Raw genomic sequence first — 27712 nt, 5'->3', positions numbered from 1 at the left:
CCTGCCATCATCCTTTCTACCTTTCTATTGACTTTCTCTGCGCTCCAATCCCTTCCTGCACTGTGCGATGTCGTTCGGGGCTCCAGTCAGCAGCTTCTCGACTGCCCCTTTGGCATCTTCCCTTTGTTTGGGAAGCAATCCTCCCGCAACATCTGTGCTCCTCCCCAAGATGGGGGTTTGGGGCTCCCATCTGCAGCCCCTGCGGGGACCTACGCTCTGCGCAACGGTCTCCCGCACCTCCTACACTCGCTCTCACCTCCCTACCCCTCTCTTGTCATCTTGCCACACACACACACACACACACACACACACACACACACACACACACACACACACACCACCCCCCACTTTCAGACGGGGTCCAAAGCTCCAGAGCCAGCTGAGTAAACTGGTAAAGGTGGCGGGTTCCCTGTCACCCCGTTCACCTTGCAGCACATTGCCAGGGGCTCCTCCCCAAACCATGCGCACCGACTGCCGGTGAGGTCGGCTCTTCCTCTCTTAGCCAGCGATACCCTCCACGGGCGGGGTCCGTCTCGCCTGAGTCTAGAGCCCGGCGTCGCCCACGTGTCCGAGAGAGCGCCGTGCCCGGGCCAGCGCAAACCACCCAAAGCCACCAGCTCCTGGTGGCGTAAGCGCTACCACTGCAGCCAAACCCCGCACGGGCCGGAGAGCAGCACACAGATCCCGAGCGGCACGTGCGGGCCCTCCGCGCCTCGCCGCAGGGTGTGGGTGCCCGCAGAGCAGGCGAGCCTGCGAGAGCGCGGGAGGAGGGAGAGTGGGCGCGCGGGCGGCCGGGAGGCGGCCACCCTGGGGAGCAGGGGCCCCGCGGCGGTGCGGCGGCGGGACTGCAGTGCCACCTCTCCCAGGGAAGGACCACAGGCTCACACGCCCGCGCGCGCACGCACGTGCACACCGTAGGCAGCGAGAACACTAAGAGCCCGTGCGCGCTGGACGCGTTTTAGCGATGGCTTCTGCCCTCAGCAGCAAAATTCACGCACCCGGAACTTGCCCGGGCTCCAAAGCTGATCCCCACGGTGGGACCTGCTGGAGAATGGACTGCGACCCCGAGATGCACGTGAAAATGTGCAAGAAGATAGCCCAGCTCACCAAGGTAAGGTGAGAAGCTGCGAGCTGCCTGGCTGCGCTCCCGGGGGCTCCCTGGGCTGCGGAGGGAGTGCGGACGCGCCCGGGGGAGGCTCAGGCCGAATCCCGGCTGAAACTTTGTCTCGGGGCCAACCCGGAAGGCAAGCAATCCTAAATCTGGGTGACTTGACCTTATGGAGGCACCATCCTAAAGCCGCTGAGAGATCCCTGACAGGGAAACTCCTACAGCCTGCGTGCTGAGCAGGTGGTCTGTGCTCCTAAGGTGGGAACGTGAATCACAGGTGTGTGTGTGTGTGTGTGTGTGTGTGTGTGTGTGTGTGTGTGTCTTTCCTTTGCCGGCTCTGCTCTAGTGATCGTGCCTGGAATGTTGTGATTTCATTCATCACCGTACTTCACAATAAGGGAGGTCATGTGCGCTGTGTTTAAACACTTGATTCACTTATTCCTGCATTCAACAAATATTTGAGTCATGTGTTGAGTGCCAGCAGCTTTTGGGCACCGTACTAAACCTGGAAGGCAGCCCAGGGGACTTACTATCAAGCTGGGTGTGGACGTGTGTGGGAGTGTAAATAAGAAGATGCAGTATTCCCCATTTAATTATGGGATTACAAAGGACCTTGGAAGGTCAGCCAGCCCATCTCCTCACCACATCCAAGGGCCGTGATCGAACCTCCACTGATTGTGGTGTCTTCCTTATGAATACCAGCAGGAAGGTACCACTCTGCCCTTTATTAACCCGCCCGGTTCCCCTGGCCACCTGTGGGTAGATGGAGAATGACCTCCCTCTCTGCCTCTATACAAGGCTCCCGGAGCCTGAATTTAGTTGTTTCCCCTCGGGTTTCCTTTTGATCTCATAATCAACTCCAGGTCCTGGTTCTGTCAGTGAATGGCACAGGCTCTCTTGTCTGTTTCCCTCCCACTTCCACACACACACACACTCTCTTTCTCTCTCTCTCTCTCTCTCTTTTTTTTTTTTTTTTGTAGGATCATGAGCATTTTCCCACTTATTTTGCCAGAAGGGAGAGAGCTACAGAGACATGGAATTGGGTAGCAGCTGCCTTCTCCCCCACTCCAGCTTAACTTCTCCACATTCTTGGCATAGGAGCCTGTCTCTAAATAGTGATCTTTTTAGTCAAGGGTGGGAAAGGGGGGATGGAGATAGTCCTCTGAGGTCATGGCATTTGCTGCTGGCACCCCTGCTGTGACCTGTGACATATAAGTAGTGGCATCCACCCACAAAAGTATTGATCCAAGGCACTGTACCCAGCATATGGCGTCTTTTTAGCATTTTTCATCCTGTTTAGATGAGACATTTCGATACTGAAATGCCACCTTTCCTGTGGCTACTGTTTGTATGTCACACAGTTCACATCTCTGTACATTTAATCTTTCTAGAACTTGTACTTGTATCTCTGGTCATGAATGTAATCTGTGTGCGTTTATTATGATTGCTAATATACTGGGACTTATTCTTACATCGTATTGCGTGTTTTTCATGTAGCATCCTCTTTTATTCCTCCTTTTTCTCCATCCTGCCGTCTACTGGAGTATTAAAATTATCTGTATTTTCTCATTTTCCAGTGCTGGTGTGAGGGTTTTATGCTTTATTTCTATTCTTCTCAGATTTTTTTTTTAATTTTCCAAAACACATGCTTATAATTTTAAAAAAGATTTTATTTATTGATTTTTAGAGAGAGTGGGTGTGGGGGGAGGAATGGGAAACATCAACTCCTAATAGTTGCTTCTCTTATGTGCCTTGACCAGGCAAGCCCAGGTTTTAAACCAGTGACCTCTGCATTCCAGGTCAAGGCTTTATCCACTGCACCACCACAGGTCAGGCCATACTTACAATTTTTTAACAAAGTTATCATGTGACTTTTTCTTCCTGCAAAAGAGCTTTCATACCTTACCCATTTAACAGCCCCCCCCTTTTCCCATCTCACCGTCATTTATCTGGAGATTTTTACTTTTTAAAATTTAAAAATTGTTTTTACCAATCTGAATTCCCAACAATACCTTCAATAAATCAACAAATAACAAGTATTGGGGAAGATGTGGGGAAAAGAGAACCCTTGTGCACTGCTGGTGTAAATGCAGACTGGTGCAGCCACTGTGGAAAGCGGTATGGAGTTACCTCAAAAAATTAAAAATGGATCTGCCCTACCACTCAGTGATTCTACTTCTGGGAATTTATCTGAAGAAAGCCAAAAATACACTAACCTGAAAGAATGTATGCACCCTGTGTTCACTGGAGCATTATTTACAATAGCCAAGATTTGGGAGCAGCCCAAGTGTCCATCAGTAGATGAGTGTATAAAAATGCTGCAGTACATTTATACAATGGAATACTACACAGCCATAAAAAAGAAGGAAATCTTACCTTTTGTGTCAGCATGGTTGGGCCTGGAGAGCATTATACTCAGTGAAATAAGCCAGTTATAGAAAAACAAGTACCATATGATTTCCTCATATGTAGAATCTAATGAACAAAATGAACCGAGCAAAACAGAGACAGACTTATAGATAGAGAGCAGTTGGGGGTGTGGAAGGGTGAGGGGGTGTAGGGATTGAGCAAAAAAGAACCAAAAGGAAAAACTCAAGGACATGGACACAGTGTGGTGATTGCTGGAGGAAAGAGGTAGGGGAGGATGAGGGACGGGACAGGGGCTATAAGTGGTGCCAAAGACTTGACTTAGGGCATGTGGAACACACAACACAGTGTACAGAGACGTGTTGTTCAGTTGGGCACCGGAAATCCGTTGTTAACTTATGTCACCCCAATAAATTCAAATTAAAAAAAATAAAAATGAAAATTGTATTAGTAGTCAAGAGTTAATTAAATTTACTGACATGTCACCAGTTCTCACTATTTTCTTTTTTTCTTGAATCCAAAGCCTTCCCTTTGAGTTCACTTTTCTTCTAGGTCAAGTTCATCCCTTAATAGTTCTTTTTGTAGGTGTATCGGTGGTGGAGAGAATTTTTTGATTATTTAAAAATGTCTTTATTTTGCCCTCACTGTTGAATGGTCATTTATCTAGGTTTAAAATTCTACTGAAAAGTGAGTTCCTTATAGCACAATGATGATAGCACTCCATTTCCTTCTGGAACTAGCTGTTGCTGGTAAAAATTATACTACCAATCTATCAATAATTTCAATCCTTTGTAGAGAATCTACCTTTTCTTTTGATAGCATTTAATATTTGTGTTTGTTTTCTTATTATGATGGTCACTAGAATGTTCCAGAGGTCAGTATACTTTTTATTGTGAACTCATATGCTCTAACTCTGGAGAATTATCAATGATTTTATCTTCAAATATAGTTTCCCAAATATACGATCTCTTTCCTGGAACCACCGTTAGATGAGTGAGGAAGGCTTTCCATCTCTAGCTTATAATCTTATTTTTTTTTAATTTATTTTGTCTCTGTGTTGCATCCTGGTGAATTCCTTAATCCTGTCTTACTATTTGCCAATCTTCTAGATATCATTTCTAATCCAGAGTTTTTCCCATTTATTGAGGTTTAGAATTTTGATAGTTAAATTTTTTATTTCTAAGGTTGCTATTCTTATTTTCTGTCTGATTTTGATAACGTCTTAATTTTTATAGATTTATTGAAGTATTACCTACATATCATAAAATTCACCTTTTTAAATGTACAATTTAACATTTTTAGTAAATTTACAGTTTTTGCACCATAGCCATAATCCAGTTTTAAGACATTTCTGTCACTCCAAAGAAATCCGTTCTTTGTACCATTTGTAGTCGGTCCCCAATCGCACCCCATTGCCAAGCCGCCATTAATGTACTTTCTGTCTCAATAGATTTGTCTTTTCCACACATCTCATGTCAATGAAATGATTCAGTAGACGCTATTACCATCTGGCTTTTTTCATTTAATTTCTAAATCTTAGCATAATGTTTTGAAGTTATCCATATTGTAGCATATATCATTCATTCATTCCTTTTTATTGCTCAGTCATATCCCATTGTTTGAATACACCACATTGTGATCCTCCATTCACCAGCTGACAGACCTTCGGGTTGTTTCCACTTTGGAGCTGTTATGAATAATGCAGCTAAAAATACTACATTCCTGTGAGAGACTTTGTGTGAACACACAGTTTCCTTACTATTGAGTAGGTAGATGCCTAGGGATGGAGTCGTTGGGTTGTTTGGTAAATTTATGTTTAATTTTTTAGAAACTGCCAAACTACTTATTTTCTAAGGCTACTATACCACCATACATGTTTCAGCCCACTTTTCCAGGAAAATCTGATTCAACTCCGTGCACCTCATTCTCCAATGACAGTGAAGTACAGCTCTTCCTTTACCTCACTGTGCACTCTCTTCCTTCTCTGTTTCCTCTTGTGTTTCCTCTCCTGAGAACGCTTACGTCCTCCTTGTTAGTGCTGCTGATCTCTTACTGTGCCTAATTTATAACCTAAGCTTTATCACAGGCGTGTAGGTATAGGAAATAACATAGTATATATAAGGTTTGGTGGTGTTCACGGTCTCAGATATTCACGGGAGGTCTTACCCTCATGGATAAGGGGTAGGGGGACTCCTGTATATGTAGATACTTCCTTTTTGTCATGGGGAGTTCTAGAAGTCAATACAGTTGTGTCCAGCACAACCAGATCAAGGACACTGTTTCTCACAGTGTCCCAGAACCTTTCCAAGGTCTATTAAGACAGGTGAGCAGAAACGATGATATTGGATGGGGGTGGGTAGGATTGGGGAAGGAGGTGGTAGGCAGGGGGTGGAGGCATGCTGTTATGGTGAACAGGCACTGAGTATAAAATTAGAAATATTAACGGAAAAGAATTATACTGTACTCAAAGTTATCTTTCAAATGAACTTAAACTTGATTTATTTCTAGAGAGATGCTTCTTGCCCTTATTTGTACTAACAGCACATAGACTTAAAATTAACTGTGAATAAAAATGAAGACACTTGGGGAACTAATGAACAATTGGGGGGTTAACCTTGGAATGCTCTTCCTCTTCATACTTACATGACTGGTGTCAGCTAAGATGCCATCTCTTCAGAGAGGGCTTTTTTGACCTTTTGGTCCAAAGGGACCAACTTTGCCCATCATATAATTGGGAAAAATCATTCTTTCTTCCTTGGTGATTTGCTGCAAGGTTTTCCTAACTGAAGAATGTAGCTGGGCACCTCGCCCAGGCCCAGGCGCATCATGAGCTGGGCAGACGTTGGTTTGCCTCAGCTTCCTGGACCAGAAGAACTTCAGAGGGACAGGACGGCTGCCCACTTGTCAAAACCAGCAACCTAGAGCACAGCCAGCCCTTCTCTGGGGCCGGGAGGCCGGGTCAGCACCCTAAGGCAGGGCAGTGATGCCTGTCGCCACTGGAGCCCTGTGTTTCCATGGCTGGAAGGTGTGCGAGTTTTATGGCACCCACTGCCTCCCTTAGCTTTTCTGAGACACCCTCCCGCTTGCAGCAGCTTGTCCAGGAGATGTTTGAGCAGTTCGACACCGGTTTGCCTTAGGATTCTGGATTTGAAAACTGCAGATCTGTTTTAACAAGCCCTCTCTGCTGGAACCTTGTAAGTGAACAATGTGATTCATGTTGCAAACACGGCTATCTCACAAAAATCTTTTTTGCCGTAAACAGCATGAAGAACACCTTAGTCTGGGTGTCTTTGCACCCTACTAAGATGCTGCCACTTTTGGATAACCATTCTGGTCTCTGCACTCCTCCCCCTGCCCTCAGCCTTTCTCCCATCCATTCCGCACACAGCCGCCAGGGAGATCTTACAACTGACTCCGCCCCTCAGACACTCTGGTGGGAAAACACCCGCTGCAGTCATCCTGTAAGGAGTCTGGCAGTTCCTCACACCGTTCAACAGAGTTGTCGTCTAAACCAGCAATCCCACGAGAAATTAAACACACACCTACGCAAACACTAGTCCACGGTATGAACAGCAACATTATCCATGAAAGCCAAAAAATGGAAATGCATGTCCCTCGGTTAAAGAAGGGATAAATAAGGTGGATACAAAGTACAGTGAGGGGTGATGGTTAAGGGGTGCAGGGTTTCTTTGGGGGTAATGGAAATATTCTAAAGTCAGCTGTAGTGGTAGTTGTACAGCTCTGTGAATAGACTGACACTCATTGAATTATACACTTTAAATGGACAAATTGTGTGGCGTAAGAATTATCTATCCATAGAGAAAATTAAAACAAGCTGAATCTTGTCTTTTTCCTCTTAAATCCAGTTCTGAAGCAAGTTCCAGGGATCTAACAAACCGGTCCCCTTCCATGTCCATGTCCACATCCATCCTGACAGGGCCACCTTCACCTCCAGTCCACAGCTCCTGCTGTGGCCCCTGGCAGGCCTGCTGGTCCCCTTGTCCTCTCACACAGTGACGAGAGTGATCTTTTAAAATATAAACTGGAGCATCTCATTTTTCTGTTTAAAACCACCAACGGCTTCCCATTTCACTTGGAGTAGCGTTTGTGCGCCTAGAATGAACTCTCTCACGGTCACTAGAGGTGGCGGCTGTTGGCTTCTCAGCATCAGCTGAGCCACCCCAGCCTTCTCTTGGGCCTTCCTATGGGACTGGCTTCGTCCTCGTGGCTTCCTCTGCCTGCCCCTGGCCCTGCGGACCGGGCCTGGCTCAGAGGGCTCTGCTCGCCCAGCCGATGCTGCCGCCCTGCCCCTCTGACATTCCTCAGCTCCTGCAGTTCCCTGTGTTCCCTCCATCTTCTCCCCGGAGGAAGTTCCACGAGGGCAGGACTTCTGTCCGCTTTGTTCTCGCCTCTGCCTCCAGTGTCTAAAACGGCGCCTGGTTAGTGACTGACGCCCACTTCATTGATAAAACTAATGAACAAAACTCTTCCTGGACTGCCTGTTTCTTCTAGGGTCAAACACCAGATTTCAACCATGGCCTGCCCGCGGTCATCTGTAGAAGGGTGCAGAGCCCTTCTGACAGCCAGAACTCAGGAAGTGCTAGCACCCAACGTCTAGTTTTCCAAGCACGGTGGAAAGCTGAACACACGTGACAAATGAGTGGACTTCCCCCGTCGCCTCCCAGGCCAGCCTCTGACTTAGTCCTTTCCAGCCTCTGACCACAGACACAGGGCTTGACCAAACTTGATGCTTCCATTTGGTCAGATGCAAATTCCTATAGGACACCAGCATTATAAGGAAAAACAAAATTAGCAATGACCAGTTATACACTGAAAACACCTATCTTAGAAAAATCAAATATACAGATCAGCAAAGAGGAAAAGATTTTAAAGCATCCCCAAACCTACTACAACTATAGTGATATAATAACTAATCACATTTTTATATATCCCATTAAACTGTCTCCCATACAAATACAGACATATAATTGTTTAAATATGTAGTTATACAATACTATTGTGTTACCCACTTTTTTTCTTCCTTCATAAAGAATCTTGAACTCTAACATAATTTGTAATGGTTGCGTTAGTACTCCATTGTATGAAAATTGCATAATTTCACCTCGTTCACTTAGAAACATTTACAGAGCACCTGTTACGTGCCAGGTAAAACCCTTATCTCATGGACCTTACAAGCAAGAGAGGTAGAGAGACTATGAACAAACAAAATAGAAGCCCTTTTGTTCCATGTCATTTAAACACGTGCAATAATTAAAAATGAAAATCACAAAAGGGGGGGAAAAGCACAAAGCATAATCTATTTTTTTAATGTAAAACAGAGTCAGCAAACTACAGGCCAGATCCAATCCACTGCCCACTTCTGTATGGGTGTGGGTCAAAAACAGTTTTTACCATTTTAAATGCTTGAAAATTTTTCAAGAAGAAGAAGAATATTTCATTACATATGAAAATGATATGTAACTTAAGTCTGAATTCTGAGTCCTTCTAAACCTTTAAAACTTTCCACTTCTCTGCCACACCTGATTTGATACCCACTTTTTTTTTTCTTTAATAACTTGCCTTTGTTGAGTCTTTCTGAAGCGTTCAACCTAGTTTTCCTAGGAGCTTCCTTTTGACATGCATATATAATTTACTATGGTGTTAAGTTACATAATCGCACTGGCAACGACAACTGGCATTAACAGGTGACAATCAATGTGAGCGTGTGTGGTGGTTCTCCAGTGGAAAGGTGAACGGTGTGAAGTTACCCACCTGTGGGCTGAGGAGAGACTGGCTAACGGGGCTTCTACCGTTTTCATACAAAAAGCTAGCGGCCACTTTAATAGGCTACCAAGCAAGCCGCACAAAGACATCAAACGATCTAAGGGACTGAGGAAGTTTCCCTGAGATAAGCAGGATCTGCTATTGGTGGACATCTTATTGATTCTGGTTTTTATTATTATAATCAATACGGTAGTGGGCATTCTTGAGACTGCATCCCTGCACACTTACTTGCCAGATTACTTCTTTGAGATCGATTTCTGTGAGCAGAAGTCACCTTTGTTACAGGCAGACTCTCGCAAAGGATGTCAGGAAGGTTGGAAGAGAGACCTAAGAGAGGAGGATTATTTAGCAACTGGTTGAAAACGACCTAACAGACTGAGAGGTGCTGTGCTCCCGACTTGTGAACTTCAGGGCTTGCCCTTTTAAAAGGCACTCGCTGCAACTCTCTTCTCCTACCAGCCAAACACTGGCATCGTTTCCTGGGAGCAACCCTCATAGTTACAGAAACAATGGCATAATTATTTTCCAAACAACTGACACAGTCACAGGCTCTGGCTGTCAGTTCACATTATGACTGTTTAATGGACCTGTTTGAAGTTACCCACTATCTTCTGAGCCTTCAGGGCAAGAGGATGCATCTGGGAAATGCTCTCGGGTTGCTCAAGGCGTCAGGGACAGCAGCAGCTCTGGCACAGCGCAGGGTCCAGGGGGACCAGCGGCTCTCCGGGAATTCGCCCGGTCTGGTCCCTGTCTGGCCAGGAAGCTTCTTCTTCGCTGTGGAACCTTCAGCACACAAGCAGAAAGACCTACAGTGAATCTTTGATGACATCCTCAGAAATAGTGTTGTTGCCGGTGTTCTGAGGCCGAATGGGGCTCAGATTTTCCTGTGGAGGTGTGGCCCTGCCGGCGGGACCCTGAGCAGCTGCCATAGTTAACTTCACTCTTCGACCTTCAGGCTCTCGTTTGGTTAACACTGCAACGCAGTTTAACTGTTCAGTCTTTTACTGCTTCGTGCTAACTGCGCCCTTGGCAGATGCTGTCTCCTCTTGATTGTAGCTGTGGTAGACCAAAAAAAGAAAAAGGAAAAGAAAAAAGAGATGGCTCCCCACAAGTTATCAAATATCTGGAACCGGTGAATGCTGCATTGTTTGGGAAAAGGGTCTTTGCAGGCATGATTATGTTAAGCATGTTGCAATGAGGTGGTCTTATTTATCTGGGTGTGCTTATAATCATAAGAGAAAGGAAAAGGGAGATTCAGACAGAAAAGAAGAGGCCGAGGCCACGTGCCGACGGCCCCAGAGACGGGAGGGATGCTGCCACAAGCCGCAGACAGCACCGGGAGCCGCCGGGCGCTGGAAGAGGCGGGGCCTCAGCTGCCGCGTGGCCGTGCAGCCAGTCACCGCGCTTCTGAACTGACGACCTCCGGGACTGTGAACCAGTAAAGTTCTATTGCTTTAAACCATGAGTCTGTGCTGAGTTGTTATGACAGCCAGGCAATAAATACCCAGACTTTCTATCACAATGTCCCCCTGACTATCACCAAAGGCTTCTTCCTTGTCAGACTCCTGCCGGGGTTCTCTCCTCTGAGGGTTGTCAGAATCAACTCGGGAGCATTTTTAACAAGGATCAGAAACAGTGAATGAGAGCCTGAGCAGGCAGCGGTGCAGTGGATAGAGCGACGGCCTGGGATGCTGAGGACCCAGGTTTGAAACCCCGAGGTCGCTGGCTTGGGCTCATCCAGCTGGAGGACGGGGTCACTGGCTCGAGCGTGGGATGGGACACCTGACTCCATGGTCACTGGCTTGAAGCCCAAGACCGCTGGCTTGAGCCAGGGGTCACTGGCTCAGCTGGAGCTCCCCAGTCAAGGCACATATGAGAAAGCAATCAATGAACAACTAAGGTGCTGCAACTACGAGTTAATGCTTCTCATCTCCCTCCCTGTCTGTTCCTGTTTGTCTGTCTGTCTGTCTGTCTGTCTCTCTCTCTAAAACAGTGAATGAGAACCTTTGGGCAGAGCTCAGGCTACTGTGCATTTTTAGAACTCCACTGATGACTATGACTTTAGCCCAGATCAACTGCAGCAGGCCCGGGGCCTCTGGTCTGGATGAAAGGTCCGTTGCCCCATCTGGGAGCAGAGACACTGCATTTGTCTCATCTCCTCTCCTTCTCTAGAAGTTCTGCGGGCCAGTCCTGCTGGAGGCTGAGCATGGAGCACAGATGGCTGGGCCCCTGCAGCATTTGTCAGTCAGTCAGACCAGGCCTGAGGATTTGCATTCTAAGCAAGCTCAGGTGATGCTGCAGCCCACAGTTGGAGCAAGCCTTTGAGACAAGCTGGACTCCATTTTCCCTCCCTCATTTCTGAACTTCTAACGGCTTCTCCCATGGTGCCCTGCTCTCCATAACATTCAGTACTATAAGCCAGATTTCTTTGAACTGTGAAACCCTTGAGGACAAGGACTTCATCTTATACCTTATTTATATACTTATAGCACCCCCATAAGTGCCAGGTCACAGGGGGTGCCAGTATGAGACATAGTAAAGGGCAGGTGTGCCAGCAGAGCTCCCATCTATCAGGGTGCCAGTGCATGGTGGACGCCGAGAGTCACAGGACATGCCGAGGGATGAGGCCAAAATGGCAGAGCCCGCTGAAGAGAGGTCCTCCAGGTGCTCCGGTGAGCCATTCCCAGTTGGAGGTGCGACTTGGAAGGACCCTGTGGAGTAATGAGATGAGCGAGAAAGTACTTTGTGAAGGAGGGCACCACGGGTTAGCCAGAAGGCTTCTGTTTTACTGAGTTTGGGGCCAAAGTAGAGTTGTTCCAGGCAGTAAAAGAAAGAGTGATGTGAAGATAGCCCTGTTTATGCTGCACCGCCCCCCCCCCACGTCCTCTGTGCATGCTCCTGCTCTGCTGTCACTCACAGATGTTCCCGCCATCCCAATCGGAATGCCAAGGGCAAAACGGGACCCAGACACGCGGGTAAAGCAAGCATGCTAACGTGGCCGCCCCTCAGCCTGCACTTGGCCAACGCCTGTTAAGAAACTTGAGTGTGACATGAGAAGAGCCTGCTGTGGGGAGATCAATCTACCCTTTTTCCCCCTTTTTGTTGAATTTATGGGGGTGACACTGGTTAACAAAATTATACCAGGTGTCCGGTACACAATTCCACAACACATCTCTGTACAATGTATTGTACGTTCACCACCCCAAGCAATATGTCTTTTAAAATTTGTCTACATCACAGTTGCAGCTAAACCAAACCAGTTTCCAGAAAGTGGAAAAGACCTTGTTTCTGGTTTTCTGTTCGTTTCCTGCCAGGGTATTCTGCCCTTGGGAAGCATGCCCCTCAAATGTCTGCCATGTCTTGATTGCTCTTGCAAGCTCATTAATGGCATTTTCTCAGAGACCCAGAAATAGCAAATTCCATTAAAAGGCTTATCATTAAATACAATACAGGTCCTTATGTGGGAGAAGGATGGCCTCTGAATAAAGAGTCCATTAGAGCTGTGGGCTGGAAAAAATAGGTCAGCTTTCTTTTCAAGGAGAAATTAATACAGCCGGCAAGAGCCAGCAACACTGCGGACATTCATCTCGCAAAGCTTTTCCTCCGCGGGCTGCCAAAGTGCGCCTGTCCAGACCTGCTATTCCTGTCCTCAGCCCCCTGGAGCGGGGCCCATTTGTCCTGAGGAAGCCTATCAAATGGTCTGGCGACAGCCTAAGTAAATATGAGGGAGGAAGTCAGAGCTAGGGTTAAGTTCGTGGGGGTGCGCGCGCTCTGAACACACTCGAATTCCGACCACGGGAAAGCAAATCTAATGAGTAACTCCCTTACTGACCTCTCTCCCTGGGTGGGTCCCAATGTCAGTTCCCTGAGAGAGGGTTCATGTGCTGCTTGTCTCCAGGGAAGAGCTGATACAGAGGAGCTCGTTTCCAGAGTAGGGGGTGAGTGCTCAGAAGGACTGTCCAGTGTCCGCCTCCTCTTCGTGACTTGGGCAAGCTGCACACAGGGCATCTGGAGAGCCAGGTAGCTGGTTGCGAGCCAGGGAAAGAACCAGCCCTGAACCAACAGGAACTGGGAAATAAATATCCCCTTGAGCGCAACCGGGACGCGGTATCTGAAAAAGCACAGACAGCGCCGGAGTGAACTGGGCACATGTCTGCAGTGCCCTTCGGCCGGGTGGGTAGCTGCTTGAACATGACTGGGGTCCCCATTAAGAAGGAAGAAAGAAAGAATCGCTGTTGAGTAGTTGTGGTAGACAGAATAATCACTCCCTCCTTAAGATGTCCACAACCTAATCCGCTTTCTGGAGTATAAATCTGTCCACAATGGCGTCTAGGGTGATTGAAAAATCCAGAGTACATGTTGATGGGGACAGATGGAGCGCCAGATGGCTCTCGGTCTGAAGTGTCCTGGGGAGGAGACCAGCCACGGGAAGAAGAGGGGCAGGGGGAAACGGCTGGGGGCAGACGGTGGCTGGGGCCCCGCACCCATTCTCCGCACTGCAGCCAGGGAGCTTTACGAAGTGTGTTCGGGGCAGGCTGGCCTGCTCAGAGTTCTCTGGGGCTTCCCATCTCACACGGGGTAGAAACTGAAGTTCTTCAGTGACGTATGGGCCTGCTTGGTCTGCCCACCCCCTCTCACCTCCTCTGCACTTTCCCTTGCTCACTGGGCCCCACACACTGGCCTCCTTGCTGGTCCGCAAACCAAACACACCCTGCACCTCTAGGACTCTGCTCTTTTTTTTTTTATGTGACAGAGAGGGACAGAAAGAAAGAAAGAGAGATGAGAAGCATCTATTCTTCGTTGCAGCTCCTTAGTTGTTCATTGATTGCTTTCTCATATGTGCCTTGACCAGGGGGGCTATAGCAGAGCAAGTGACCCCTTGCTCAAGTTAGTGACCTTGGGCCCAGCCAGCGACCTTGGGCTTCCAGCCAGTGACCTTTGGGCTCCAGCCAGCAACCATGGGGTCATGTCTATGATCCCATGCTCAAGCCAGCGACCCCACACTCAAGCTGGTGAGCCCACACTCAAGCCGACAACTTCGGGGTTTTGAACCTGGGTCCTCTGCGTCCCAGTCCAATGCTCTGTCCACTGCGCCACCGCCTGGTCAGACTAGGACTCTACTCCTGAACCTCTGCCCGAACCGAGTGCCCTTCCCCTCTTAGACACTTCCTTGTTCACGCTTTCATTTTCATCAGGCCTTCATTCAAATGTTAACTTCTCAGTGAAGCCTTCCATCAGTGCCCTGTGTAAGATTTTTAACTCCACCCCGCTAAATATCCTTTCTTTGCTTGATTCTCTTAGTTAACCCTTGTTGCTACCCAACAAATTGTTTCATTTACTTATTTATTACTATGTTTATTGACTGACTCACAGAATGTTAGCTTGATGGGCACGAGGATCTGGACCTGTGCTAAACATGTGGTGCCTCCACTGCCGTGAACAATGCCAGGTTCTTGGTAACCATTCTCTAAACGACTGCACGAAAGGGTAATGTGTGCATAGGAGAGATGAATTTCACCTCCTAAGGGAAATTTCTTTCTCCTTGAAAGGAACTGGTGGCGCAGTAGATAAAATGTCAACCTGGAAACACTGAGGTTGCCGGTTCAAAACCCTGGGCTTGCCTGGTCAAGGCACATATGGGAGTTGATGCTTCCTGCTCCTCCCCCCCTTCTCTCTCTCTCTCTCTCTCTCTCTCTCTCTCTCTCTCGCCCCTCTCTATAATGAATAAATAAAATCTTTAAAAAAAGAAGTAATTTCTTATAGTAAAAAAAAAAGAACTGGTGGTGGGTACATTTTTAAAGAAAAATCGTGAGTTGGCTATTCATTCCCACCAGCTACAAACATCCAGACCGGGGCCAATATGGTGTGGCAGCTTGCTTTGCATGCTGAGTCAACAGTGAAGACCGCTGTGTTGGGAAAGAAATACGTGATAGGAAACGGAAGCCCCCCACGAGGCGCACTGTGACAGAGCACCTGAGGGTCTGGAAGGCAGCTCCGAATGACAGTTATCCTTTACAAATAGTAACTAAGGACAAGCATGAAACCACTCATCTTCTCCGGGAAACTTCCAACCTCCACTCTTCCTTGTCTGTCTTTTGTGACCCGAATGCTGAGGCCACCTGGTGACAGGGCTCTCCCCAAAGCAAGATTATGTGTTATTCTAAGAGGTAAGGAGTGTAAACAACAGCCCAGCTGGGTCCTAAAAGCTACCGTGAAAAATTCCTAGCTACCCCCCACATATTCCCTGAACTACAAATACCTACATATGTTTTGTATATGTCTTCATAATATTCATTTTTATTGTCTTTGTGGTGTGGGCCATTTAACACATACCCATTTGCTTGTGATTCATCAGATATTTCTCTTGAGCCCCTATTTTGTGCTAAACACCACGCAAGGTACAGGAGATATAAAAGTAAGCAAGACAAAACAATAATAAAAACTGGGCTTTTTATTACTTCACATCAGGTTCGGCTGCTATAACAGGAAACCCTAAGTGAATGAGAAGTGTATTCCTCTCTTACATAGAAGAGATGCGCGGTTACAGGGCGGGGTGGAAGATTCGTGCTTTTCTGTCTCTGCTCTGCCTCACCAGCTGCAAGGCTCCATCCACAGGGTCGCCTCATGGTCCAGGAAAACTGCTGGAGCTCTGGCCATGGCTTCTACCCTCCACACTGCCAGACGAGAGGGGTGAAGAAGGGTGCACCCCAGTCCCACTCAAAGAGACCTCCTAAAAACCCAGATAATACTCTTGCTAAGATTTTATTAAGTGGAACTTAGCCACGTGGCCACAACCAGCTGCTAGAGACTCTAGAAAATAGAGTATATTTCCAGGTTATCAACTAAAAATTGAGATTCTAAGGATCGGCAACTTGTGGCGCAGAACATTGTTCACTGATCAAGGAAGGAAGGTCAGATTAGAGCAGAGGCCCCCCAGGAATCAATCAACGTAGAGAGGAAGCCATTCCCAGGGTCAGCCGCCTGTTGGCCGCGTGGTGTGAACACTTGAATCCTGGTTCTGCTCGGGAAAGTCAGGCCACCTGCCTTAATCCAGAGCCTTGCCGGCTCAGGGCTCCATGTTGTAATAGGAAGAACTAAGATTTTAGAGTCGGACAAATTTGGGTTCGTGATCCCACTCTCTCACTAGCTGTGTGGCCTATGGCAAATTAGTCTTCCACTCTGTTCCTCAGTTTACTCTTCTATCAAAGGAGGCTAATAACACCTTCACAATTGTATTCGTGTTACGATCATTATTGTTATTAAATGAGATGATGTCAAGTGCCTACATTTCATATAGGTACCATTTCTGGCATAAACACTAAAAATGTTAATTCTGATGCTGATTGAGGCTGAGGATGATGGTGATGATGGTCCGGTGACAATGAGTATGTGATGATGATGATGATGATGATGATGATACAAGGACCTAGGTATTTCTTGCTCTTAGATGTCTTTAACCCTTCCTCCCACTCATATTTCTGCACTGGTCTGTGTGACAGTCATTTATTCTTTGCTATTAATTGGCTTTTACCATGTTATGAAGAATAAGGTCACAAGTCAATCTGAATTCATATCCTTCCAGCCTTCAGACCCGATAAGCTAGAGAGACTCTCTCCCAACTTCATGAATAAAGTCCCTGGAAGGACTCTGCTTGGCCTGGCTTAGAACACATGCCCATCAGGTGTCAGTCGTTTCGGTCAGAAGGATGGGGTTCTATCATCAACCCAGCTGAGAATACTTGCCCCTGTGGACGGAGAGTCCATCACAGATGGTGCGTGGGGTATCGTTCCCTGGGAAAATAAATAAAGTAGCCCTATGCTATATCCAGCCGTTACGTCATTTTATACCGCTTCATGTTGTTTTTATGTATTTGCTGCTAAATCATAAGCTCCCAAGACAAGGATCATGACTTTTGTGTCTTTACTTCCCTCCGCCCTTCACATGACACTTGATGAAGGGAAGGGCTTCCGTGAATGGAGACTGTTGAATTGAAACTGGCTGGTTTCTGAATGTGAGCCAGATCAGAGAACAGAGGATTCTGTAGCTAACGCCCAAGGAGACAGAGTGGGATTTCCTGGGAGTCTCCTGGACTCTAACCGCAGAGTGTTCTGAGGCCCTTTGTCCTTCTCACGAGGGGCTTTGAGGTTCAGCAGAATGAACACTGAAAATAAAGAGATAAAGGCCCAGGTGTGGCTCTTTCGCAGAAGCTGTGTGACCATGTAGACTCCTGGGGCCAAAATTGCCTTATTTATGAAATGCGGAAGATACAGTCTTGGTGATATTGTGCTGACAATCTTAAAATTCTGTGACTGTATTCAACTTTCTTTTTATTGACTCTTTTTGAAACACTGCTCAACAATTGAGCGATGTAACCATCACGTACCAGTTTTTTAAAGGTCATGGTGTTTTTCTGGCACAAGTTAGACATTTGATGGTAACCTTTTCAATCTAATCTGAAGACTCAATTTAGGAAAAAAGAAAATTGGACTATAAATCAGGGGACAAGCCCTAGATTCAGTTCTGCCCTAATAAGATGAAGAGTATTATTTAAACTCTCTGAATCTCAGCTTCCTCATTTACACATAACATAGCTGGTTTTGACTGGGTGTAAGGCAAGATCTGACTTAAATTTTCGAAGGCACTGGGATGGGGGAAACTGCCTCTCTCTTCTTTTCCTTTTAGTAATAGAACCATCCATGCTTTCACTGGTCACATGGCAGCCCAGCCAGAGACTGCTTCTCCCAGCCTCCCTTGCAGCTATGGAATTAATTGCAGGCCAGTGGGAGATGAGAGAGGTGATATATGCACCAGTTCCTCCCCAACCTAAGCCCAAGCTGACACCGTGGACCTGCTCCGTCTCCCCTTCTTAGTGATGGGAACAGCAACAAACATGGCGGTGGCCTTGGGCCAGATAACAGAAGCTTCAGGTTGAGAACTGATGAAGGTAGAAGGTGGCAGAGCTGACTGATCACCAGAGCCTCCCACCCACTTCTGACCACCACTCGCCTTAGGACTGTTACGAGAAAGAGAAAAATGAATTCCACCTTATTTAACCCTCTGTATTTTGAAGAGTCCTTTGTAGCAGTTCAGCCTGTACCCTACCAATCACAGAATTAGAATTCACTTTTCCTTAATTGGCAGTCCTGTTCTCCTTACATGGTGGTTAAAAACACAGACTCTAGAGTGAGAATGGAAAAAAGTCCTGGTTTGGTTACTGTCCAGCCCCAGGACCTCAGTCCATGTTACCCAACCACTCCATGCCTTGGTTTGCCAATCTGTAAAACTAGACAATAATGAGACTTATGTGCTGGGGGATTATGGTGAGAATCAAATGGGAGAGGGTGTATAAAGCTGTGACCCTAGTGCCTGGCACCTTGTAAATTCCCAGGAAGTGTTAGGTGCCATTATCAGTATTGCAGTATCATCCTCACTGTTAGCATCACCATCGTCGTCGATTGATGTCCTTTTAAAACTGGCTCGCTGAGCATCCCAGGTTTTGGAAACTCTAAGAAAGAGTTTAGTACCATGTGTGGCTATGTGTCCTAAAGACACACTTAAAGCCTCCATTTACAACAAGTCCACTCATTCCATTGATCAAAGCAAGTCACACAGCCAGGCCCAAAAGGAAAAAAAGGAAGTGCTGTCCACAAACAGAAAGGACCATGGTAAAGGGCAGAGAATGGGGGGAAACATGGGCAAATAATACAGTCTGCATCATGCTGCTAGCCTCTAAGCCTCTCAGCCAAATGACCATACTTGTTCCATTTATCTAGTGTCTGACACCACACTTAACATATAGTAAATGCTGCAGAAATACTGAGTGAAAAAATAATGCCAGCTTCTTTTCTAAACAAGCTTATGGTCTGTTTCTTTTCATTTTTGTTTTTTTGTTTTGTTTTTTTTTTGTTTTTTGAGAGAGAGAGAGAGAGAGAGAGAGACGGACAAACAGAAAGGAAGGGAGAGAGATGAGAAGCATTAACTCATAGTTGCAGCACCTTAGTTGTTCAGTGATTGCTTCTCAGACGTGCTTTGACCAGGGAGCTCCAGCCAAGCCAGTAACCCCTTGCTCAAACCAGTGACCTTGGGCTCAAACCAGTAACCTTGGGCTCAAGCCAGTGACGCTGGGCTCAAGTCAGCAACTATGGGGTCATGTCTGTGATCTCATGCTCAAACCAGTGACCCCATGCTCAAGCCGGTGACTTCAAGGTTTCAAACCTAGGTCCTCAGCATCCCAGGCCAATGCTCTATCTGCTGCACCACTGCTTGGTCAGGCTATTTATTTTAATTTTGGATCCAGAAGATTTTGAGTTTCAATCCCAACATCCTCACTTTTTATCATTTTTTAACCATTATTTTACTGCTTATTTTTACCATTATTTTGGCAATAATATCAATAATAGTGAAAATAATAACAGCATTTCTTAAGTGTTTTCTTTGTGCTAGGAATGCTGCTAAGGGTTTTGATTTGTTATGCCATTTTAATCTCCAAACAAATTAAGAGGTAGACATTGTTCTCCCCATGTCATAGATGAGGTGACAGAATCAGAGAGGTTCAACAACTTACTCAAGGTCACACAGCCAGAAAGAGGTGGAGCTCCGATGTGAATCCACATCCAGTAGGCTCTAGCAGGGGTCCCCAAACTTTTTACACAAGGGGCCAGTTCACTCTCCCTCAGACTGTTGGAGGGCTGCCACATACAGTACTCCTCTCACTGACCACCAATGAAAGAGGCGCCCCTTCCGGAAGTGCGGTGAGGGGCCGGATAAATGGCCTCAGGGGGCCGCATGCGGCCCACGGGCCGTAGTTTGGGGACGCCTGCAAATCTCCTTTTAAGCACATGCTATGTCACCCCTAAGTGTTAACCCCACCCAATGTCTCTTCTGCAGTTTGCTTGTCTGTAAAATAAGGGTAACCCTGGGAACGTCCACTCTGTAGGACTATTAGAAGATTAATTGAAAAATAATATGTATATTACCTTTCCAGTGAAGGTTATGCTCTGGGCACTCAACAAATGTTATTTCCTTTATTTCTTTTCCATTTCACTTCTGATTTCTGCTGCCAAACTTGATGGAAAATTTCCTCCATATCTGATGCTCTCAGAATCCATTAATTAGTTTTGTTAAGCCTGTAATACTCAATCCCTAAGACCCTAGCGGGCCCTCAGCTGCAATTTCTCTGAAATCAAACCATTAGCATTGGACTTCTAAAACCCTTGGAAAGACTTACCAACTTGGTCGGCATTTCTCTTGGCTGCTGAATTAGTCATGTCTCTGGATGGATTCTGAAGTCAGCCTCCTTCCAAGAAGGTGGGCTTATAAATGAGGGTTGGGCCACTCGCTTTGATGTTTTGGTTTAGTAGGTGGTGAGGGAGAGAAAGCAAGCAGGTGGCAGGAGAAGGTTGGCAGGTGACCTGTGGGGCACCAAACCCAGGAAAGGGTGGGTCTGCGTAAAATCCGCTCAGAAATTTCAGACATTGAGGGTCAGGGGAGCAAACTGTGTCTCTAAAAACAATGGACGTTTCCTTGCGAGGGGATAATGTCACAGGAGAGAAGGAAGAAACATTTGTGAGTACCTACTGTGTTTGAGTACCTCCTATGTATGAGTTCCTACTGTGTATGAGTACCTACTATGTAATGAGTACCTACTGTGTATGAGCACCTACTGTATATGTGTACCTACTATGTGTGAGTATTTACTGTGTGTGAGTACCTACTGTGTTTGAGTACCTCCTATGTATGAGTTCCTACTGTGTATGAGTACCTACTGTGTATGAGTACCTAGTATGTAATGAGTACCTACTGTGTTTGAGTACCTACTATGTAATGAGTACCTACTGTGTATGAGTACCTACTGTATATGAGTACCTGCTGTATATGTGTACCTACTATGTGTGAGTATTTACTGTGTGTGAGTACCTACTATGTAATGAGTACCTACTGTGCATGAGCACCTACTGTATATGTGTACCTACTATGTGTGAGTATTTACTGTGTGTGAATACCTACTATGTAATGAGTACCTACTGTACTCCTGGCTTCCTTCATTCTCTTCTCCGCACAATAACAAAGCTTTCCTCCCCAATGTTGGCTGTGGGTTTTTCATAGATTCCATACGTTAGGTTGAGGAAGTTCTCTTCCTTTTCCAGTTTGGTGAGTGTTTTCATCATGAATGCAGTGTTGGGTTTTCTCAAATGCTGTTCCTATGCCTATGGAGACCACTGTGTGGCTTTTTTCCTTTCTCTATTCTATTGTCCTTTAATCTCTTCATGCAGGGTACTACAGTAACTGATTTTCAGATGTTAAATCAACTTAGCATTGCCATTTGGTCACCGTGTATAATCTTTTGTATATATATTGCTAAGTTCTATTTTCTAGTGTTTTGCATCCCAAAGTGTTCTTTTTGAACAAATTAGAGCTTTGGACCCCTCGCTGGGTTCCACCGCACTGCAGAGGTCCCCGAGGGGTCGGCCATGGATACCCTCTGTGGGACCTTTATGTGGTATCACCCCTTCTCTGCTCTACCCTGTCCCACTTCCCCGTTCTCTAACTGGTTTCTGCTGGGGACAATTTCTAATTAATAATAAATCACTTCCACAGAGCCTCCCTTCTTGAGTGCTGCTCCTGGGGACGGACATAAGTCACCACCATAGAAGACATTCTCTGGTCACGACCATCACGCACACCGCAGTCCTCACACTAACTGGGCTCCGTGGTTCTTCCTGCAGGTGATTTATGCCCTGAACACGCGCCAGGATGAGGCCGAGGCCAGCATGGAGGCGCTGCGGGAAGCCCACCAGGAGGAGCTGCAGACGGCGGTGGCGGAGACCAAGGCCCGGCTGCTGCAGGAGGAGGGCCGCGCGGAAGAGGAGGCGCTGCTGCGGCGCATCCAGGCCCTGGAGGGCGCCCTGGAGCTGCAGAAGCAGCGGACCCAGGAGGCGCTGGCGCAGTCGGCCACGTGCCGCCTGGAGACCAAGGAGAGGGAGCTGCGGGTGGAGGCGGAGCACGCCGAGCGGGTCCTCAGCCTGTCCAAGGAGATGCTGGAGCTCAAGGCCGACTACGAGAAGAGGCTCCAGCACCTGGCGAGCCATGAGGCGTCGCCGTGGGGCCGGCTGGCCCAGGGGAGCCCTGAGCCCTACGCGGAGCCGAGCTCGGGCCCCGAGATGCGGGATGTCCTGCTGGAAGTGGAGCGGCTGCGGGCGGAGAACCAGCAGCTGAGCAAGGACTACTCCCGGAAGGCCGAGGAGCTGCAGGCCACCTACGAGCGGGAGAACGAGGCCATCCGGCAAGCCATGCAGCAGTCGGTGAGCAAGGCCCTGTGGCAGTGGCAGGAGAAGGAGACAGACCTCCGCAGGAACTTCCAGGCCCAGGAGTCGGCCCTGCAGGCCCAGGTCAGGAAGCTGGAGGGGGACCTGGAGCACAGGGGCCGCAAGATAAGCGACCTGAAGAAGTATGCCCAGAAGCTGAAGGAAAGGATTCAGGTAGAGTGCGTCCCCTCCTCTTTCCAATGGGGTAATAAAAGCGTGGCCCCTAACTTTGAACACCCACTATGTGTCAGGCTCTGTGAGAAGCACCTGACTTCTCCCGAAGTGAGCTTTACTACCTCCATTGAATTCAGCCACATTTATTCAGCAAACATTTATTGAACACCTACTACGTGCCACATAATGAGCTGATCGTGTTCCCTGACCTCAGAGAGCTTAGACTTCCAGTTTACAGGTGAGAAGGCAAGACTTTGACATTGAAAGGCTTCAGGACTGGGCTAGCTGGGCACACAGCTCCTAAGTTTTTGAATGCCCGTCAGCCTATTTCTAAAGACTGTGCTCTTTCCATAATCAATTGCCTATCCTAAAATCCCTGGGACTTTGAGTTCATGGAGAGCCTGACCATTGAGTCAGTGTGGTGAGCCCCACATACTTACAGAGCCCCATTCCTAGAAGTAGCAGTGGTTGAGATCCCTGATGCTCCCTGGGCATTATTTCCTGTCCCAGATGCTTTATCTCACTTGGTCCTCACTACAGAAAGATTAAGCAACTTGCCCGCGGTCACCCAGCCCATCAGAGCATGAGTAGGGATTTGATGGAGCCTGAGTCACTGAATTCCAGAGACTAGGGGCTTATGCTGGGCAGGCCCCCACCTTTCAGAGCCGATATTGGTTCTGGGTACAAAGGACATCTGCACACAGAACGGTAAGCAGAGAAGTGACAGCCTTTCTGCCGGTTTAGGACCTGGATGTGCAGCTCAAGGAGGCGCGCCACGAGAACTCGGAGCTGAAAAGCACCGCCAAAAAGCTGGGGGAGAAGCTGGCCGCCGCCAGAGACAGACGCCTGCTGCAGGAGTGTCACGTGACCCAGAAAACCGGTGAGATGCCCTCGGACGGTTTCCTTACAGATGGAAGGTCAGCCTCCAGCGTGGCGGCCTGGGGCCGGTGGAGGGAACGGAGTGGAGGGGCGGGGCTGTATGATCTGACCCGTCTGGCGGGCTGGTCCGGTCCAGGGAGGACACAGGTGAGCCGGCACCTGGCACTGCTGCGGATCAGATGTCTAAAAGGTATGATGCAGAAGAACCCCTTGCTCCAAACTATTTCCCACCAGGCCCACACACCACAGTGCCCGAACCTCTTAGCACTGGCTTTCCCCCCAACGCAGACAACACTTTATACTTTAAAAAAAAAATTATTGAGATAGCAGTGGTTAACAACATTATATAAAGTTCAGTTATACAACTTCATTAACGCATCTGTAAACTCTGGTGTGTGCTTGCCACCTGAAGTCTGGTTTCCTTCGGTCACCATATAATTGACGCCTTTTACCCTTTTAGCTCTCCCCCGACCGCCTTCCCCTCCGATAACCACTCTACACTTTATACCTTTAACATTATTTCACGTAGTGACGCTATTGGGTCTCCCCAATAATTTTGTAAGGTAGGTAGTGTCAGTATCACGTGTTACAGATGAAGAAATGCTCTGAGAAAAGGTAAGTGGCTAGATCAAAGCCAACCAAACTGCTTGGTGAGAGAGCTGGTGTTTGTGGCTAAGAATATCTGATTCCAAAGTGCCTGTCACTAGGCTCCCTCGTCAGAAAGTTCTAGAATACCTACAGTGATCAGCCTGAAGCCAGGAGGCCAGGCGGAGTGATGGGCAGAATCATTAAATAGCAGAGCGGGGACTCGACTGCAGAAGGCCCCCGACTGAGGCCGAGTTCCAAATGATGTTGAAACTTTTGCTTCTAGATGGCGTGAAGACAGAGCGAATTTCGGAGAATGAAGTCTTAGGGAAAGCGAACGACTCGGAAGCCAGCAGCCCCCGACCTCAGCGGGATCAGAACGTCCCCAGGGACTGTCCGTGTCAGAAGGGAGACAAAGATGCCCAGGTAGTGTTGGCCCCGCCAGAAGGGAGACAAAGATGCCCAGGTAGTGTTGGCCCCGCCAGAAGGGAGACAAAGATGCCCAGGTAGTGTTGGCCCCGCCAGAAGGGAGACAAAGATGCCCAGGTAGTGTGTGGCCCCGCCAGAAGGGAGACAAAGATGCCCAGGTAGTGTGTGGCCCCGCCAGAAGGGAGACAAAGATGCCCAGGTAGTGTGTGGCCCCGCCGTCGAGGTGGAGAAGGCGCGGGAGGCTTCGGCTACAATGACGCTCAGGTAGAGATCAGTCCCCAAACACCACAGATCCTGGCAGCCGCAGGTGCCGCGGCGTGTGGGTGGATGCGTGGCTCTGGATTTCCGTCAACTTCGTGTCATTTGAAACTGGGAGACTGAGAATGTAGCAGGATTCTCCCAGCTCCTTATCGTCGACTCCTGGGAAACCAGAAACGTGTGTAGTATCCCCGCTCTGTGTTCCCAGACAAAACAAAGAAAGCGCTCTGCAGAAACCACTGTAGTGTGGGCCTGACTATCTGATCCCGTGGCGATAGATAAGCTATTCCCAAGAGCCCTTTGCTGATGGCGCATAAAGCCAAGTCTCTTACAAAGACCAAATATATATGATCTTATAAACTTTACTGCATCTCGTGAAGCAGGCTGTAAAATCAGTATTTAAACACTATACAAGTTGCACAAAGGAGACACAGTGGTGCCCTGCCTGGCACCCCACCCTGGACGGTTTACAAGGCCCGGTCTCTCTTTATAGACCAAGAGAGAGGCGAGCCTGGCGACGGAATCCATACAGCAACGCCACGAGGAAGACCTCCGGAAGATCAGGCAGCAGACGGAAGAGGAGAAGCAGCAGCTCAGAGAGCAGCTGGTGCGGCGGCTAGAAGAGCTGGCGAGGAAACATGCGGCTGAAGTCAAGGCGGTCCGCGCGGCGGCGGAGGCCGAGAGGCGGCGGCTGCAGACGGTGAGGGCCGCTCTCCCGGGCGGGCGCTGTGCCGCCTCCTTTCCGTACTTCCCTTCCTTCCTCTTTCATTCCTATGTATTTATTTATTTATTGTATTTTTCTGTGCCGCCTCCTTTTCCTTACCTCCCTTCCTTCCTCTTTCATTCCTATGTATTTATTTATTTATTGTATTTTTCTGTGCCGCCTCCTTTTCCTTACCTCCCTTCCTTCCTCTTTCATTCCTATGTATTTATTTATTTATTGTATTTTTCTGTGCCGCCTCCTTTTCCTTACCTCCCTTCCTTCCTCTTTCATTCCTATGTATTTATTTATTTATTTATTGTATTTTTCTGTGCCGCCTCCTTTTCCTTACCTCCCTTCCTTCCTCTTTCATTCCTATGTATTTATTTATTTATTGTATTTTTCTGTGCCGCCTCCTTTTCCTTACCTCCCTTCCTTCCTCTTTCATTCCTATGTATTTATTTATTTATTGTATTTTTCTGTGCCGCCTCCTTTTCCTTACCTCCCTTCCTTCCTCTTTCATTCCTATGTATTTATTTATTTATTTATTGTATTTTTCTAACGTGAGAAGCCGGAAGGCAGACAAACTCCCTCCCGCATGCACCTGACCGGGATTCAACCGGGCAGGGTTCTTTCATGTCTTCTTTCCTCCCTCAGACATTTACTAAGCTCCAGATGTAAGCTAGTTCTCAGTCCAGAGGGATTCCGGGGTCATTTGGAAGAGATGGGGACAGGCTGAGACCCTGGGCCTGGAGTCACTGACATGGGGTAGGACTGTGTCACAATCCTACCTACAGTTAACTTAGGCAACTTCAGCTCTACTTTAGCAAAACCCAGAGAGAAATGACCTGAAGCAGACACTCAGGCCTGGCCAACTGCCTGGACTCAAGTCCCAGCCCCACCGCCCTCTGGGGGCCCCTCTGAGAGAAATCTGTGGAGCGTGGGGTTTCTCATGTGGAAGACCCGATGGTAATGGCACCTCATCGGGTAGCTGCGAGGATCGCGTGAGGTGATCCACTTGAGAAAACCGAAGCATACCGAGCGCCGGGGCTGTAAGGGGCACTGGTAGATGCAGGTAATGGATCAGTGCCTGGCAGCGTAGGAGGCGATTTCCAGCCTCTGGGTACTATTCCAACCTCCCACCAGAACGGAGGCTTTCTGCGAAGGAGATGTGCAGAGCCCCATTTCTCCCGTTTGCTGGGGAAAGCAACTAACATATGTGAATGTTTTAGGAGAGCAGTGAAGTGTAAATATTATTGTGAACATTGGTGGTGCTTTAATTACACTCACCGTCCCTTTTCCACGTGGGATACATTCCAGGACCCCCCAGTAGATGCTTGAGGCTGCAGATAGAACCAAACCCTGTACATATACCGTGTATTTTTTCTACGCATACATACCTGTGATAAAATGTAATTTGTAAATAAGGCATGGTAGGAGATTAACAATGATAACCAATAATGCAATAGAACAGCTATAACAACATACTGTAATAAAAGCTATGGGAATGGCTCGGGGCCATTATAGGGTAAGATAGGGTGACTTGAACACAGGCACTGCAATGTCACGATGTGGATCTGACAACCCAGGCGGCTAAGTGACGAATGGGAGGGGGGCATATACAGCGTGGAGACATGGAACAGAGGGAGGATTTACGTCCTAGCAGAATGCAGTGGGATGGTGCGCGGTTTCAGTACAACTCAGAATGGCGCGCAACTTAAAACATGAATTATTTCCGGAATTTTTCATGTAATATTTTTGGATTGCTGTTGACCGTGCGTGACTGAAACCATGGAAAGAAAAATGGCAGAGAAGGGGGCATGACTGTATTACAAGAAAGCCTCTTTACAACCCAAGAGCCCACGCAGAGTTCTGTGATGGTTAGGAGTAGTAGGTACTCAATACTTACATGTTGGATCAATAAATGAACTCATGAAAGACCCAGACTAGTCCTGGATCTGAGTCCTGACTCTCCCACTAGCTGAATGACCATGGACAGGTCATTTAACCTCTCTGAATCCTGATTTTGAAATATAGATACATACTTTGAGGGCTTGTTATGTGAATTAAGTATGATGTTATATATATAAACTCTTAGCTCAGTGCATGGCATATAGTAAAAGT

The 27712-nt window shown here is 47.6% G+C and overlaps 1 protein-coding gene across 1 annotated transcript in view; it reads left to right on the top strand.

The window, feature by feature from the left end:
* The first annotated feature begins 722 nt into the window (after positions 1-722).
* The window catches only part of FAM184B (family with sequence similarity 184 member B), a 73950-nt gene continuing 46960 nt past the window's right edge, over positions 723-27712 (top strand). Inside the window, exons 1-5 of the mRNA XM_066384692.1 lie at positions 723-1111; positions 21985-22737; positions 23482-23617; positions 24488-24627; positions 25382-25588. Coding sequence (XP_066240789.1) covers positions 965-1111; positions 21985-22737; positions 23482-23617; positions 24488-24627; positions 25382-25588 — 1383 coding nt within the window. The 5' untranslated portion in view covers positions 723-964. The remainder of the gene's footprint in view (positions 1112-21984; positions 22738-23481; positions 23618-24487; positions 24628-25381; positions 25589-27712) is intronic.

The sequence above is a fragment of the Saccopteryx leptura genome, chromosome 5 (genome assembly GCF_036850995.1).
Source record: "Saccopteryx leptura isolate mSacLep1 chromosome 5, mSacLep1_pri_phased_curated, whole genome shotgun sequence".
Taxonomy (NCBI): Eukaryota; Metazoa; Chordata; class Mammalia; order Chiroptera; family Emballonuridae; genus Saccopteryx; species Saccopteryx leptura.
Note: the sequence above shows the minus strand (reverse complement) of the source record. Positions and strands in the feature narration are given on the sequence as shown.